At 36.8% G+C, this 15,130-nt stretch overlaps 1 protein-coding gene across 1 annotated transcript in view; it reads left to right on the top strand.

Moving 5' to 3' along the window:
* EXOC6B (exocyst complex component 6B) overlaps positions 1-15,130 on the top strand; it is a 710,495-nt gene that overhangs the window by 79,314 nt on the left and 616,051 nt on the right. Inside the window, exon 2 of the mRNA XM_026456434.1 lies at positions 7,749-7,914. Within this exon, the coding sequence (XP_026312219.1) occupies positions 7,749-7,914 (166 nt within the window). The remainder of the gene's footprint in view (positions 1-7,748; positions 7,915-15,130) is intronic.

Genomic DNA, 15,130 nt, shown 5'->3' with positions numbered 1-15,130 from the left:
TTGCATGTTTAAGTGTTAAACTTAACACACTGAATTAGATGCAGTGAAACCAGAGCTAACCTACCAAGTGTATTATTACTCCTAAACAATTGTATTAGTACTCTGCTTTCAGCAGTTTTCCAGGTTAGATTCATGACTATCACCAGGCTGTAGAGTTACTTTTTTATATCTTATCTTATAATTAGCAGCCACATTCATGATCTAACTTTTATCTGCCAGATTTCATGACCACCACTGAAAGATGCAATGAAATAAAATCTTTTTGCACTTAACACAAATAGATACAAAGGACAAAGTGAAGCCACTAACAATCCTGTTTTGCCTTTGTATCTTCAGTTACTAATGGTGATTACTTGTGCTAATAGTGTGACATTATCATAGTAGCAGTTATGGCAGTCTCTATGTTCTTAATTTGGAGTTTCCTTGTTTTCATTAGTTTATTTCCTAATAGTCTGTTGTTGATTTGACCGATGTTTTGTGACAGTTTCCCCTTCTCTACTTTCCTGTGGTATTTAACCAAAACCAGGTTTTAGTAGGCCCTTTGGCTAGGTGTCAGTTGAAACTGCTCCACCCTGTTTTTATTCCTCTGAAGATAGCTATCATTGGGATTCCCTTCCTGCCTTGAGAGAGATCCGCATCACAGCATTCTTTTGGTTATATGGGCTGTCTTCATGTGAAGCCAGTTGGATACCTTGGTATCTTTAGAGCTGGAAAAAGGATTTGAATGTATTTGATCTCCTGTGGCAGTACAAAAATATTTGGGTATAGTGTTCAGTTAGAATTCATTAACTAGCATATGCTTCTCCTGCCATTGATGATGATCTGATTGATCTGCTTCATCTTTATGCACTCAGAATATCCAGATTACAATACTAAGGTTGGAATTAAACTGATAGACAAACTGAAGTAAGGAGAAGGGACGTTAAACTCCTTTTGACCTCCTGCAGTTTCTCTTTCAACATCATGCACAAATCTGTTTTTCCACTTTATTTTTAGCATTTGGAATAAACAAAAATACTAATGATGCTTTTATGGAGCTTAATAAGAAGAAAATGTTTGAGGAATAAAACCATGACAGAAGTTTAAAAACATATATATGAAAAAGAAAAGACCAGAATAAACTCTGGAATTTTTCCTTGAATTAATCAAAAACAAAAACCGAAATGTTCAGTTCATTGTGTCTTGAAGTTCTCCGTGGTTCTGAAAACATCTCAACAGCTTTGTATCATGAGATGCATTTTTGCATCCACCTCTGAAACAACTAGAAATCCTCATCAGTTAGTCTCCTACCTTTCCTTTTCTTTCTCCATCTTCATCATATATGGAGGACCTCCTCTGTGCCAGGCTGTATGCCAGGAGGTGGAGTTAAAATGGGTAAGACATCGTCTCTCCCCACAAGGAGATTAGCATTCTAGTATGGGGAGATTGGCAAGTAAATGGACAATCAGATATAGTTTAATAAATTCTGTAAAGATGATAATCACCGAGGAGGAGCACGTAATAAAGTCTATGTGATTAGGGAAGGTTTCCCAGAAAAGGTGCAAGTTGAAAATTGAGGGGCAAATGGGAGTTACTCCTAAGTAAACTAGAAGCAAAAGGAAAAGAATGGTGTAGGTCCAGGGAACAAGATTGCTTTGCAGTATGTAGACTCTGACTTGCTCTTGGTTGTTTCTTTGATTTGCTTGTTACCTTTAAAGACTGAACAATGTTGCGTCATTTAGGATACTTTCCTTTGCAAGTAGCAGGATATCAAGGGAAAGTGGCTTAAACAATGGGAAATTTATTAAGTCATATAACACGATGTTTGGAGATAGGGCTGTTTCAGGAGTGCATCACTATTGAAGAGCCAAGTGCTTTCCATTTTCCCCTTTGCCATTCTAAGATTTTTTGGGCAATATATTCTTCCTTTTCAGAGTGGTTACTGCATCCTCAAACATTATGCTTTCACAGGACAATGTCTAAGGCTGGAAAAGCAGTTTCTTTTCCTGAATGCTTCAGGAAAGAAAACCTTTTCTTGGACCCTCACTGACAGATTTTCCTTCTCATTGGTGAGATGAGTGTGTCACACCACCATATATTAACTGGTCACTGACAAAGAGAATGCAATTACCATGATTGGTTTACAGAATAATTAATATTTATCCTTTGTGGTAGGACAGAAATATCAGAATGAATTGGGACTCCTCCAGTAGGAGGAAGAAGAGAATAGCTGCATAGGCACAACTAATAGGCAACTTACTTATCTTGAAGTAGAAGTTTGTCTCTCTCTCTCTCTCTTTTTAAACCACTTAGCTTTGTGTTGGGCTTCATATTGCATTAGCTTTTTCTGTTTTCTTTGGGGATCAGGCCTAATTGTGTCATAACAAGCAATGTAATTTTGATTAAGGCATTTAACTTGCCTTGACCTAAGTTTCCTTGAGTGTACAATGAAAGTTTTGTATTCCATCTCTAAGACCTCTTTCAACTAACATTTTGGGGGCCCATGCCACCTGCTTGCTTTCCTTGTTCTAAGAGATAGACTAATGCAGTAGAGAGGACACTTTGTAGCTATGTGAAGTTGGCAAGTTGCTTCATCTTCTTGGGTTACAGGTTTCTCATTTATAAAATGGGAATAATGTCCAATTTATAAGATGCATTGGATTTAAATGAAATAATGCTCATAACATTATTTTTGCTCCTTCTTTGACAAGCAAATTTGAGTTAATATAGGCTCTAAGCAAGTGATGATACAATCCTGTAGTGGTTCAGTACAGGGGAATGGTAAATAATTGTTCAATAGAATTACTCAAGTGCCATTTTATGAATTAAGATCTCTTAATATGCACATGAAATTTAGGTGGGATATGGATATAGTATTATTATCAAATCTAGAACTATGCACCAGATAGTTATACTAGGATAAATAATTTACTTTCTGCAAAAACCTGTGGTTTATTTGGGGGTTTTTGGAAACCATACTCCACATGGCAGCATTTATTTAGTTGAGTCAAATTTAGGCTATAAAAAGTTTAGTTAATTTTCATGTATTTCTTCTTGTTTGCATCTTACCAAGTACTAGACTATTATTGAGATAATCACAAATAATTAAACTAGTGGTGCAGTTTATTCCATAGATTGTCTTGTTTAACTGCAATATAACCTGGACATGTCAAAAACCTATGCCTTTGTTCTCAAGATCCTGCTTTCTAATAGTAATGGAAATTTAAACATTAGAGGTATGCACCTTACATATCATTTAGTAATCAGCTATAAATCTCTGACCAATAGGTATTATGGAATACAGTTTTTAGATTTTTAAGCAGTCATGTTTACTTGTAAGGCCACATCATTTCAAGGAATGTTAGAAAAGGGCTATCACTAGATGGCAGTCTTTCTCTACCTTAAGGTATTTGTTAAAAGAGAAAAGCCACATTTTGTTCAAGTGCAATGTTGACTACTGATATTAGATTGGCTTCAGTAGTAAATTTCTGACCTTTCCAGTGTTTAAGTCTTGTTTATTTTTGTTTTTAGCCTTTTATATCTGAAGGATATGTTGGTTAGCAAGGTGTTATAGTTAAATATATATACCTATATATACAAAATCCACATAGGATCTGGGAATCATGGATTTCCTGAAACATACCTGTGGAACACAAAGTCTCTTAAATATAGTCATTATCCCCTGTTTTAAATATTGGTGTTTTACATTTTATTCTTTCTTTTTTTAAAATTCTCAAAGTACTCTGGGGATCCACTGCAAACCTGTTATTCTGCAAGTTATTCTGCATAATAATTAAATAGAATATTACAATCATAATGGTCCTAAGATAGGAGTAACAGATGGAGAGTAGTGATAAGCAGGTAGAAACTTTATTAACTTGTGTTTTATTTTGTTTTTTAAAGAAATGGGATATCACTATGTTGACCAGGCTGGTTTCAAGCTCCTGGCCTCAAGCAATCCCTCTATCTTGGCCTCTCAAAGTGCTGGGATTAGAGGCATGGGCCACTACCACCGGTCCATTTACTTGTTTTGAACTACTGCCTATTTAGACTTCTACAAATGTATGATCTTAGCATTATTGACTAAACTTGAAAATGGAGGTGAATTGTGGATACTTAAAGCTAAGCTAGTACTTTTAAGAGAATTGTAATTGATTGCTTCCTATTTTCTAAATAAGAAACTTGAGGGTCACAGGGATTAACTGGATTGGCCAAAGACTTATATAGAGCAAGCTAATTACAGTGCTAAGATGAAGGCCACATAGGCAGCTAAAATCCACTTTCCTTTCTTAGGTTTTTGATTTTTTTTTTTTTAATGGGAAGATCAGAGAGCCTAGGGAGGCATTATTAATATAAGTTCTGAATTTCTTAACTTTGGAATTTGCTTTTCTGTGAGGATGTCTTTTATGATGTTAATGTAGATCTCTGGAGGGAAGAAATGAACAGAAGTTTTACCCAGTAGAATGAAGTATACTTGCCATCTAACTTAGAAGTATACTGAATCAAGTCAGGGTGTACTGAATTTGAAACCAAGACATTGTCTAATATTGAATAATATATCAGCTTATGCAGTTTATATTGAGGAGTTTTTGGTGATTCTTCGTGTTCTCCAAGTGTCAAGGTAAATGGTATCTTTACATGGAAACCTTTCTTTTCCTTTCCTTTCAAAAAGGGAAAAGTTAAGCTTATTTGAGATTACTTGAAATGTCAGTGGTAGATTCTGTTATGTATTCCAAACAGTTTTTTCAGGCAAATGGTTATTCTACAGTTTGCCTACTTGTCAAAGCAGGGATTGTTTATAATTTATTTGACAATCTCCCAGATTGCTCTGCCTTTTCTGAAGTAAGTGTTCAGACTCTTGACTGGAAGCCAAACATATACAGTCAAATGTTGCTTAGCAGAGAGGATATGTTCCGAAAAATGTATCATTAGGTGATTGTGTTGTGTGAACATCATAGAGTGTACTTACACAAGCCTAGATGGTATATAGCCTACTACACACCTAGTTTATATGGTATAGCCTATTGCTACTAGGCTGCATACCTGTACAGTACATTGCTGTACTTAATACTGTAGGCAGTTATAACATACTGGTAAGTATTTGTATATCTAAATATAGAAAAGGTAATGTGTTGCACTGCAATGTTACAAAGGCTATGACTTCACTAGATAATACAATGGTACCACCATTGTATATGTGGTCCATCATTAACTAAAACATTATTATGCAGTACATGACTATTTGGTTTATCTACGGTTACTGCTGAGTTTTGGATGGTAGAACTGACCTCCTGAGGGGGGTGTGGTTTCTGATCCACCAGATCAGGATAGTGATCCAGTACTCAGGAAGGATTATAGAACCAGAAAATGTTGGCAATGAGCAAATGAGTATTTCTTGAACAAATGTCAGAAATCAAAGAGTCGTTAGAGATAGTGTTAGTCATTCTTTAGTCAATGAATGTTTACTTATTGTCTACTACCTGTCTGGCACTGTTATAGAGGTACAGTATGACAGACAAAATTCTCGCCCTTGAGCTTATAATCTAGTTGAGGTGGGTTGTGGGGAGGCAGAGATAGACAACATATCATGGATGATGAGGAGGAAGAGATTGTTCAAAGGTATAGGGGATGAGCATTACTAGTATAAGAACTGGAAAAACAAAATTCTTGAGGCAGGAAGAGGCTTTAAAAAAAGCCAGGGTAGCTGAAACATAGAGGATGGAAGGGAATTTGGGTGGGAACTAGAGAGAGGAGAGAAATGAGGTTAGAGAGGTAATGTGAGGTTACATTATGTAGGGCCTTATAGGCAGCAATAAAGATTCAAGATTTTAATTCTTTTTATAAAGGTAAGCTGTTGGAGAGATTTAAGCAGGGGGATAACATCTAAATTATTGGTTGAAAATGATCATTTTCGTTACTGTGTGGAGTGTCTGTTTTGGGGCAGGGGGTGGATCACATGCAAAGTGCAGAATGGAGACTGTTAGGAGGCTATTGCATTGGTCCATTGTGGTGGTAATATAGATTTAGATTCTGTTGCAGTGGAAATGGTGGAATATGGTAAATTTTAAGACATGTTTCGGAGGTTGAGTTGTCAGGACTTACTAATGTATTGGATAGAGTATATGACGGAAAGAGATAGATTAGGAGTCATTCCCAGATTTTTGGCTTGGGCAACTGTATAGTGCCTTTAGCTGTGATGGGGTGGGTAGGTTGTTGGGAAATTTGAGGAGGAACTGGCATGAGAGTGGAGATATGTTAGTAATAAAGATTTTTTTTTCTATATTAAATAATGAGATGGCTTTTAAAAACCCAATTGGAGTTAAATAGTAGCTGGATATTTGAATCTAGTGCTCAGGGAAATGCTCTGAATTATAGGTATAGATTAGGAAATCAGCACTACAGAGATGATATTTTAAAGCCATGGAATTAGATAGCTTCACTTAATGAGAGAGCATAGGTGGAGAAGAGAAGAGGTTTTAGGAATACTTTGGAATGTAATAGAGGAGGAGGAGCTGAGAATGGAGATTGAGAAGGCACATCAGTGAGAGGTTAAGAAACATGTTAGTGTGGTATCATTGAAGTCTACAGGAGAAAGTGTTTAAAGAAGGAGAGAATATAAAACCATATCAAATGCTGCTATTAGGTGGAGTACAATGAATACTTTATTCGGATAAAGAAGTGAGGAAGTGGAAGGGCGTTTTGCTGGGAAGGGGAGAGGGATGTGTAGTTAAGGGCAGGATTTAAAAAGACATGTATAGGCTGTGCGTGGTGGCTCATGCCTGTAAATTCAGCACTTTGGGAGGCAAAGGTGTGAGGACTGTCCAAGGCCAGGAGTTCAAGATCAGCCTGGCCAACATATTGAGACCTCATCTTTTGTTAAAAAAATAAAAACAATTATATTTAAATAAAAGTCATGTTTATATAGCCATGATAATCATCTAGTAAAGAGGGAGAAATATATGTTACCGAGGAGGGATAAAAGGGAAAACTTTCAGGAGTAAAATTCTTGAGACAACAGGAGGGACTGAATTGCAGATAAGAGCTTGAAACACTTATTTTATCATTACTGGAAGGTAGGGAGTAGGAGCTACAGATGTAAAGTAGACTGATTGATTTTAGTGAGGGAAGAGGAGGTAGTTCTTTGTGTCTGTTTTTTTTTTCTGTAAAGTGTATAGTCAGATCAGCAGCTGAGAGTGAAGGTAAGAACATTTGAGGAGAGGACAAGGTAAGGTTCCCACACATAAATACGTTAGAATACAAAGTGATTTTTCTGTGATGTGAGATGGGGGAATAGTTGTAGTAGGATTATCTAGCGATATTGACTGCCTAATTTAGATTTGCAGTTACATGGCTACCCTAAGTCTAGCCAGCACAGCTGTGTGTTTTTTCTCTAGCTGTGTTCAACTTCTTGAATATAGTCATGGAGCAATTGGATAGTTGAATTTAACTAAAATGAGCTTTTCTAGACTACTTAAATTGAGAAAGAAAGGTACAAGGGAGTTGTAATTCAGTCCTTTAATTTTATGATGAGAATTTTGTGACGAATACTGTCAGGCATTCAAATATTCTGGAATGGATAAGAAAACAAAAGTTTGTGTTTTCCTTGAAAATACTCATTTAACAGTGAGGCAATGTTAATATACAATTAGATTATTTTGTGGCTTAAGTGCCCTAAATATCTAAAAACCAAATTTGCTTCTGGATTTGTAATTCTGTTTTTCCTTCTTAGAAGTAACCGTGATATAACCTTCGTGCCTTTGTTTTTAAAGGTCTGTTTATGATGGTGAAGAACATGGACGTTTCATGGAGAAGCTTGAAACTCGTATCCGTAATCACGACCGAGAAATTGAGAAAATGTGCAACTTTCATTACCAGGGCTTTGTGGACTCTATAACTGAACTGCTGAAAGTGAGAGGAGAAGCTCAGAAACTCAAAGTAAGAAGGCTCTAAGAGACACTGTTTCTCTGTCCTGTGTTGGGGTTTTCATTAGGATTAAAGGATTAAGGATTATAACACAGAACACATATTTGTAGTGAAGATTTTTGTATAATTAGAAAGGAATTTATACTGAAACGTACATTCTTGAGAGTATGGCTTTTTAGCTAAAAATGATACCCCTCCCTTTTTTTTTTGAGATGGAGTCTCGCTCTGTCATCCAGGCTGGAGTGCGGTGGTGCGAACTCGGCTCACTGCAAGCTTCACCTCCCGGGTTCACACCATTCTCCTGCCTCAGCCTCCCGAGTAGCTGGGACTACCGGTGCCTGCCACCACGCCCGGCTAATTTTTTTGTATGTTTTGTAGAGATGGGGTTTCACCATGTTAGCCAGGATGGTCTTGATCTCCTGACCTCGTGATCCGCCCGCCTCAGCCTCCCAAGGTGCTGGGATTACAGGCGTGAGCCACCACGCCCGGCCAAGAATACCCTTTTAAGGTTATATTTTCATTGGGATAACTACATGTGGACCAGAACCAGTGATTAGTAGCTGGTTCTTTTAAACAGCAACTCAGTTTGACTCTTCATGTTTCTCTATCCTTGCTGGATAAAAGCTATCATTGTAGAATGACAGAATTTCAAGGCATTGCTATAAAATTCTTTATAGCATGCCACCTAGGCCAAAGAAAAAAACCAGTGGTTGTTATGGAGAGTCTTCTACCAAAGAATGAAGGTTATTTCTTGATGCAACAGTTTAAGGTCCAGGAAGGAGGCTAGGCATATTTGTCTGGTCCCTGGCATAGCAAAGTCACTTATCTTAGATAACTCACTTTGCTTATTGATCTTAAATCTAACTACTTCAGTAAGCTCTTCTGTTATTTCTAATAATTCATATGTAGTTTGAGTTTTCTTTGTAAATACTCCTCATATGATCTGTAAGTAATAACAGTTTTATTTTCTTCTTTCAAGTCCTTATGCTTTTAATTGTTTTTTTCCTATTGAAATTTGAATTAGAATCCTAAAAAGATTTTCCTGGGCATGGGGTTAACTTGACAGTGAGTATAAAATTCATTTTAAAAATTATTGGTAAGGAAAGCAAAGACACAGTTTTACTGAGGGGTAAAGTGGGCTGTCAGACATTATATTGTATTCTAAAGCTATAATAATTTTGAAACTTGATTGTAGAACGTGACCTAAATCATGTGAAACTATCAAATTTCTTATTTTATTTAGCATGAATTTTTGTGTTTTGCTGTAGAAATATTAGTGTGTTTGATTATGTGGTGCTATCCTAGTCCCCATTGGGTAGGGGTATTATGTAATATCAATATTTACCTTAATATCTTTAAAAAATTTCAAAAATTCTTAAGTTTAAACACATTAGGTCCTAAGGTTTTAAAAAAGAATTTATGGACCTGTACAACAGTATCCAGCCATCTTAAGAAATATTATATAGCCATCACAATTAAATCTCTCATTAGTACCCCTCTCAGTTGCTTTCTCTACTCGAGAGGTAACAGTCTTTTGATTTATTGTTAATGTTCTTTAATGCTTAACTATTTTCATTTAAAGTAAGTTAGGTCTTTTCCTTATTCAACATACTAAAATTAAAGGACCTAAAGAGTTAAATGTAAAATGTTATTAAAGGAACTAAAGAGTTAAATGTAAAAAATAAAACCATAAAATAACTAGTAGAAAATATAGGTGAATATTTATATTATTTTGAGACATTTGTAAACAAAATTTCTAAACCAGAAAGAAAAAATTGATAGATGTAATAACATTAAAAGGAAAGAACCTATTGTACCTACAAATTAAAACTTAAAAGGCAGATAATAAAAAATGCTTACAAACACATTATGGCTAATTGTTGATATCCTTATATATGAAGATTCTTGATAAATTAATAGGAAAAATGTGAACATTCTAATAGAAAACTGAGAAATACACAATAACATACAGTTTACATAAGAAGAAATACAAAGGAACTCTACAATTTAGAAAAAAATTAAAGGAATACAGATTTGAACAATAAGGTGGCAATACTTAAAACCCCACATAGTTTTAGGATTTATTCTAAGGCTGTAAGTGCATGTACAAGGATGTTCATATAATGTTTTCTTTTAATAGGTAAAACTTAAAAGTGTTCCTAACATCATTTAATAGAGGATTACTAAAAGAAATTATGGTACATCTATTTGAAATAATAATAAACTACAGTATAGAGGATATTTCACATTGGAAAGTATTAGAGATGTTTGCTTAATGTATAAAGATGATTAAAATGTATGAACAGTATGACTCTATTTTTATAAGCTAAATACACATACTTTACATGTAAATAAATAAGCATTAAAGAAGATTAGAAGACTATATACCAAAATGTTATCAATAATCCCTTGATAATAAATAATTTTAATGTTTTTATTCTTGTACCTTATGCCTGAGCCTCCCAGGTAGCTAGGAATACAGGTGTGTACCGCCATGCCTGGCCAATTTTTGTATTTTTAGTAGAGATGGGGTTTTGCTATGTTGGCCAGGCTGGTCTCGAACTCCTGTCCTCAAGTGATCTGCCCATCTCAGCCTCCCAAAGTGTTGGTATTACAGGCATGAACCACCATGCCTGAACATATTAAAGAATCTTAATAGTGCGTCTTTCTATTTATCGGTCCATACATTTGTAATCCTTAAATTTTGTGGGCTGATTAGCCTCAGCTGGACAAAAGTACCTGAAATGCTTCTCTTTGTATTTTAAGTTTCCTGCAGTTTCAACTGACAATTTTGAATGTTCATTAGAAAATTCAGTGTTAAAGTGTACACATTAAAACAAAATTTTCATTGCATATGGGAAAATGATAAGTTGAAATCCATGTTAAAAAATGAGGAAGACTAAAACTAAGGAGATGATGAAGAAGGGGCAGACTGCGGAGATGCTTTTGAGATATAGTATCTCATATATCTGGAATAGAGTCCATGACTCTCAGGTTTCTGGTTTGGGTGACCCAGTAGTTGGTGGTTCACGTCACTCATATGGGGAATAAAATGGGGCCAGAATCTCGTGAATAGTTTGAATCTTGTCTCTAAAAAATGTGTACACACATGAGAGCATAGTGTAAATTGAGAACAATTTCTAATGTTTTAAACATTTCTATATGTTTAGAACTGTTGTAAACATTCTAAAATGTTTTATCATTTTAAAATGAGAAACTTGAACTTGCTACCGTAAAATAACTTTTTTTTTGTTGAGGCAGCGTTTTGCTCTGTTGCCCAGGCTAGAGTGCAGCAGCTGATCTTGGTTCACTGCAATCTCTGCCTCCCAGGTTCAAGCAATTATCCTGCCTCAGCCTCCCAAATAGCTGGAATTACAGGCGTACCACCACCGCTGGCTAATTTTTGTATTTTTGGTAGAGATGGGGTTTCACCATGTTGACCACGTTGGTCTGGAACTCCTCATCCTGGGAGTTCTCCCCACCTCAGCCTTTCAAAGTGCTGGGATTACAGGTGTGAGCTACTGTACCCAGCCTGAAATAACTTTTTAAATATTTAGTTTTCTGCTTAAAATGACTATATGCCGTGCAAATGTAATCAAGACTTTAAAAATGATAACCTTCTTGAATTTCTCATAGACACTATTCAAGAGAACCTTTTCTTATAAGTAGGTGATACAAAACATGGAATTATTTCTACATCTGTTAAAAAAGTGAACCATCTGAAATGATATTAAAGAACCTGTTTTAAAAAAAATTTTGAGACAGTCTTACTCTGTCACCTAGGCTAGAGTGCATTGGCACAATCTTGGCTCACTGCAACGTCTGCCTCCTGGGTTCAAGCAATTCTTGTGCCTCATGCCTCAGCCTCCCAAGTAGCTAGGACTACAGGCATGTAACAGTATGCCTGACCAATTTTTGTATTTTTAGTAGAGATGAGGTTTCACCATGTTGGCCCGGTTGGTCTTGAACTCCTGTCCTCAAGTGATCTGACCATCTCAGCCTCCCGAAGTGTTGGTATTATAGGCATGAACCACCATGTCTGACCATATTAAAGAATCTTAATAGTGCATCTTTCTATTTATTGGTCCATACATTTGTAATCCTTAAATTTTGTGGGCTGATGAGCCTCAGCTGGACAAAAGTTCTGAAATGCGTGTAAACAAAGATATGGGGTTTCCTGCTAGGTCCTGTGTATGCTATTTATCCTCACCCAGCCATTGCATCTTCCTATACTCATCTTGGGCTGTTCTTTTTTATGCTCCTTTGACACCTCTATCCCACACTTCTCCCATAGCTCCTTGGTGCCCTGGTCCATGATAGTCAGCACAATGTTTGGTCTCTGGTTATTGAAGTAGTCATGTGGTGGGATACCTCCTTGGCAGGGTAGTACTGAATATAGCTCATAATGCTCCCGAATTGCTGATATCACTTGCTGGTTGGTACTCATCTTCTTTTCTTCTTGCTTCCCTTGCCTGCCATCAAATTTCTTCAAGTTGCAAATTCCTTCAACTTGCTGAGGATGCCCCAGCGGGAATACCCGAATTGGAGGCTGCTGATTTAGGGTTTTAATCTGTTTCAGGCTCCACCCAGTTACTTTGAGGGCAGAGGGGATTAATGTCTAGCAGGACACATAGGAGATGCTGATCTAGGGGGATCCATTTGACCTAGGTTCAGAATCTGTGAAATAAAGTTTCCTGAACTCTAGAAAATGGTTTAGACAATGTAAAAAGTATTAACAACTGTCAATGCTATTTTAACATACCAATGAAAATAAATTGTACTCTAAGATGCCCATTATTTCTTTTGATTCTCAGTGTATACATATACACACTTATCTTCTTTGAAATAAATGAAGTAGCATCCTAGACAGCTGGTATAGTTTCTTTTTCTTTTTCTTTTTTTAAAATTTTTTGGAGACAGAGTGTCACTCTGTCACCCAGTCTGGAGTGCAGTGGCATGATCTCGGCCCACTGCAACCTTTACCTCCTGAGTTCAAGTGATTCTACTGCCTCAGCCTCCCAAGAAGCTGGGACTACAGGTGCATGCCACCACGCCCAGCTAATTTTTGTATTTTTGTAGAGATGGCGTTTCACCATGTTGGCCAGGCTGGTCTCGAACTCCTGACCTCAAATGATCCACTGCCTCAGCCTCCCAGAGTGCTGGGATTACAGGCGTGAGCCACTGAGCCTGGCTTCTTTTTATTGTTATGCATTGAAATAGTTATTGAATGGTATTGACACAGTTATTATCTTTATTTATTTTTTTGAGACGGAGTTTTGCTCTTTTACCCAGGCTGGAGTGAAGTGGCATGATCTTGGCTCACTACAACCTGTGCCTCCCAGCCGGTTCAAGCGATTCTTCCACCTCAGCCTCCCGAGTAGCTGGAACTACAGGCATGCACCAACACGCCCAGCTAATTTTTGTATTTTTAGTAGAGACTGGGTTTCACCATGTTGGCCAGGCTGGTCTCAAACTCCTGAGCTCAGGTTGATCCACCTGACTCGGCCTCCCAAAGTGATAGGATTACAGGTGTGAGCCATCTCACCCTGCCCACAGTTATTATCTTTCTTACTGGAAGCATTCGTTAGGTTCCTAGGAATATGTTTCAGAACGATGGTTTGCATGAAATTAATTTAGTGTTCCTTGATCAGTATTTTTGGCAAAAACTGAAATTAAATATAATCGAATTGAATAGAAAACAAGAGAGTGTATTACATGTACTAAGGATAAACATTTTTTCTTGAAAATTGTATGTGTGTTCCCTATACTTGTGTACTGAGTTGCAATGGAAAATGTATTTTTTACAGTGAGTTTAAGGTGAAAAAAAGTGAGAAATGGTCCCTTCATAAGGCAAATAAGGCTACTCCAGTAGACAGTGTTGCTGAATTTATGAGTATTATGGAGGGTTGAATTTTGGGAGATCTCCGGTTTAGGATAAAAAATATCTAATTTATTATTGAATAACTACTATAATGGGGATAGCATTATCACCCAAGGAAGCCCTTATGCTTTTTATTCACATTGCTTGAATGCTTTTTCTTATATTGAGCTGAATACTGTTTTCTAGTAACAAGCATTGGTTTGAATAATAAGCTCCATTTTTAGGGAACTGCTTTACTTCTGATAGCTCTTCAGATATTTGAAGGGCAGTCATTGTTTAAATATGGTTTATAGTACGTAGGATCCAGGTACAGTGTATAGTGTCTCCAAGTGAATATTTTCCCCCTCTTTTGGCTAAAAATTGCTTCGTCTGTTTTTCATGTGGTATAGCTTTGACTCCCTCTCCAAATCTGTTCACCTCTAACCATGCTTCAGCTTGTAAAGCCCTTCTTAAAATGTGGCATCCAATTGTAAATTTCATAGTGCTTACCATCACGCTTATTCTAGACCAGGGATTAGCAAACTCTGTCTCTTAGGCCAAATCCAGCTTGCCCCGTTTGTGTAAATGAAATTTTATCGGAACACAGCCATGACCTTTCATTTACATGTATTTTCTTTATGGCTGCATTCCTGCTACAGAGGTAGAGTTGAATAGTTACAACAGAGATTGTATGGCTTGCAAAGCCTAAAATATTTACTATCTAACCCTTTATGGAAACAGATTGCTGACCCCCGTTTAGACAATGCTTCTGTTAACATTGTCTTGGATGTGCATTTTGGATAACTTTATCACTCTTAATTTGTATTGAGCTCAGTGCAATAAAACCACAAAGTGTTTCACATGTGGTGCCATTAAGTAAATAATAAAGAGGGAATTTGCTGGTTTTTTGCCTCCCTTTCTGGTACTTTAAAGAGGCTTCCTGGAGGAGTTCACAGTTCATTTTGTCTTTGGATGGAGGTGCAGATGGTAATCCGCTTTGAATGATAGTCCAGGTATAGTGTGTAGTTCAGAGCAGTGATTTCAAAAGTGTGTTCTTTTAAAAAACTAGCTCCTTGAGAAGATCTTCAGTTAAAGGGTATTATGTCAGATAAATTTGGAAAACATCCTATACGATATCCCTTTCTTGGGCATTTACAGTGCATGTCATATTGTGTGTGTTTGTGTGTATGTGTGTGTGTCTGTTTGTGTGTCTGTGTTTGTGTGCTCACGTGTGCATGGCTGTGTGCATGTGCAGAGTACCTGCTAACTAACATTTCTTGATGTCCTAAGGGACATAATAGGAAATGCTAGGTTATGGGATGCATTAAAAGTATAAGGAGTAGCAATTACTGGTGGAAGGCTAGAAAG

This window comes from Piliocolobus tephrosceles, chromosome 15 (genome assembly GCF_002776525.5).
Source record: "Piliocolobus tephrosceles isolate RC106 chromosome 15, ASM277652v3, whole genome shotgun sequence".
NCBI classification, from domain to species: Eukaryota; Metazoa; Chordata; class Mammalia; order Primates; family Cercopithecidae; genus Piliocolobus; species Piliocolobus tephrosceles.
This window is presented reverse-complemented; position numbering and strand designations above follow the sequence as displayed.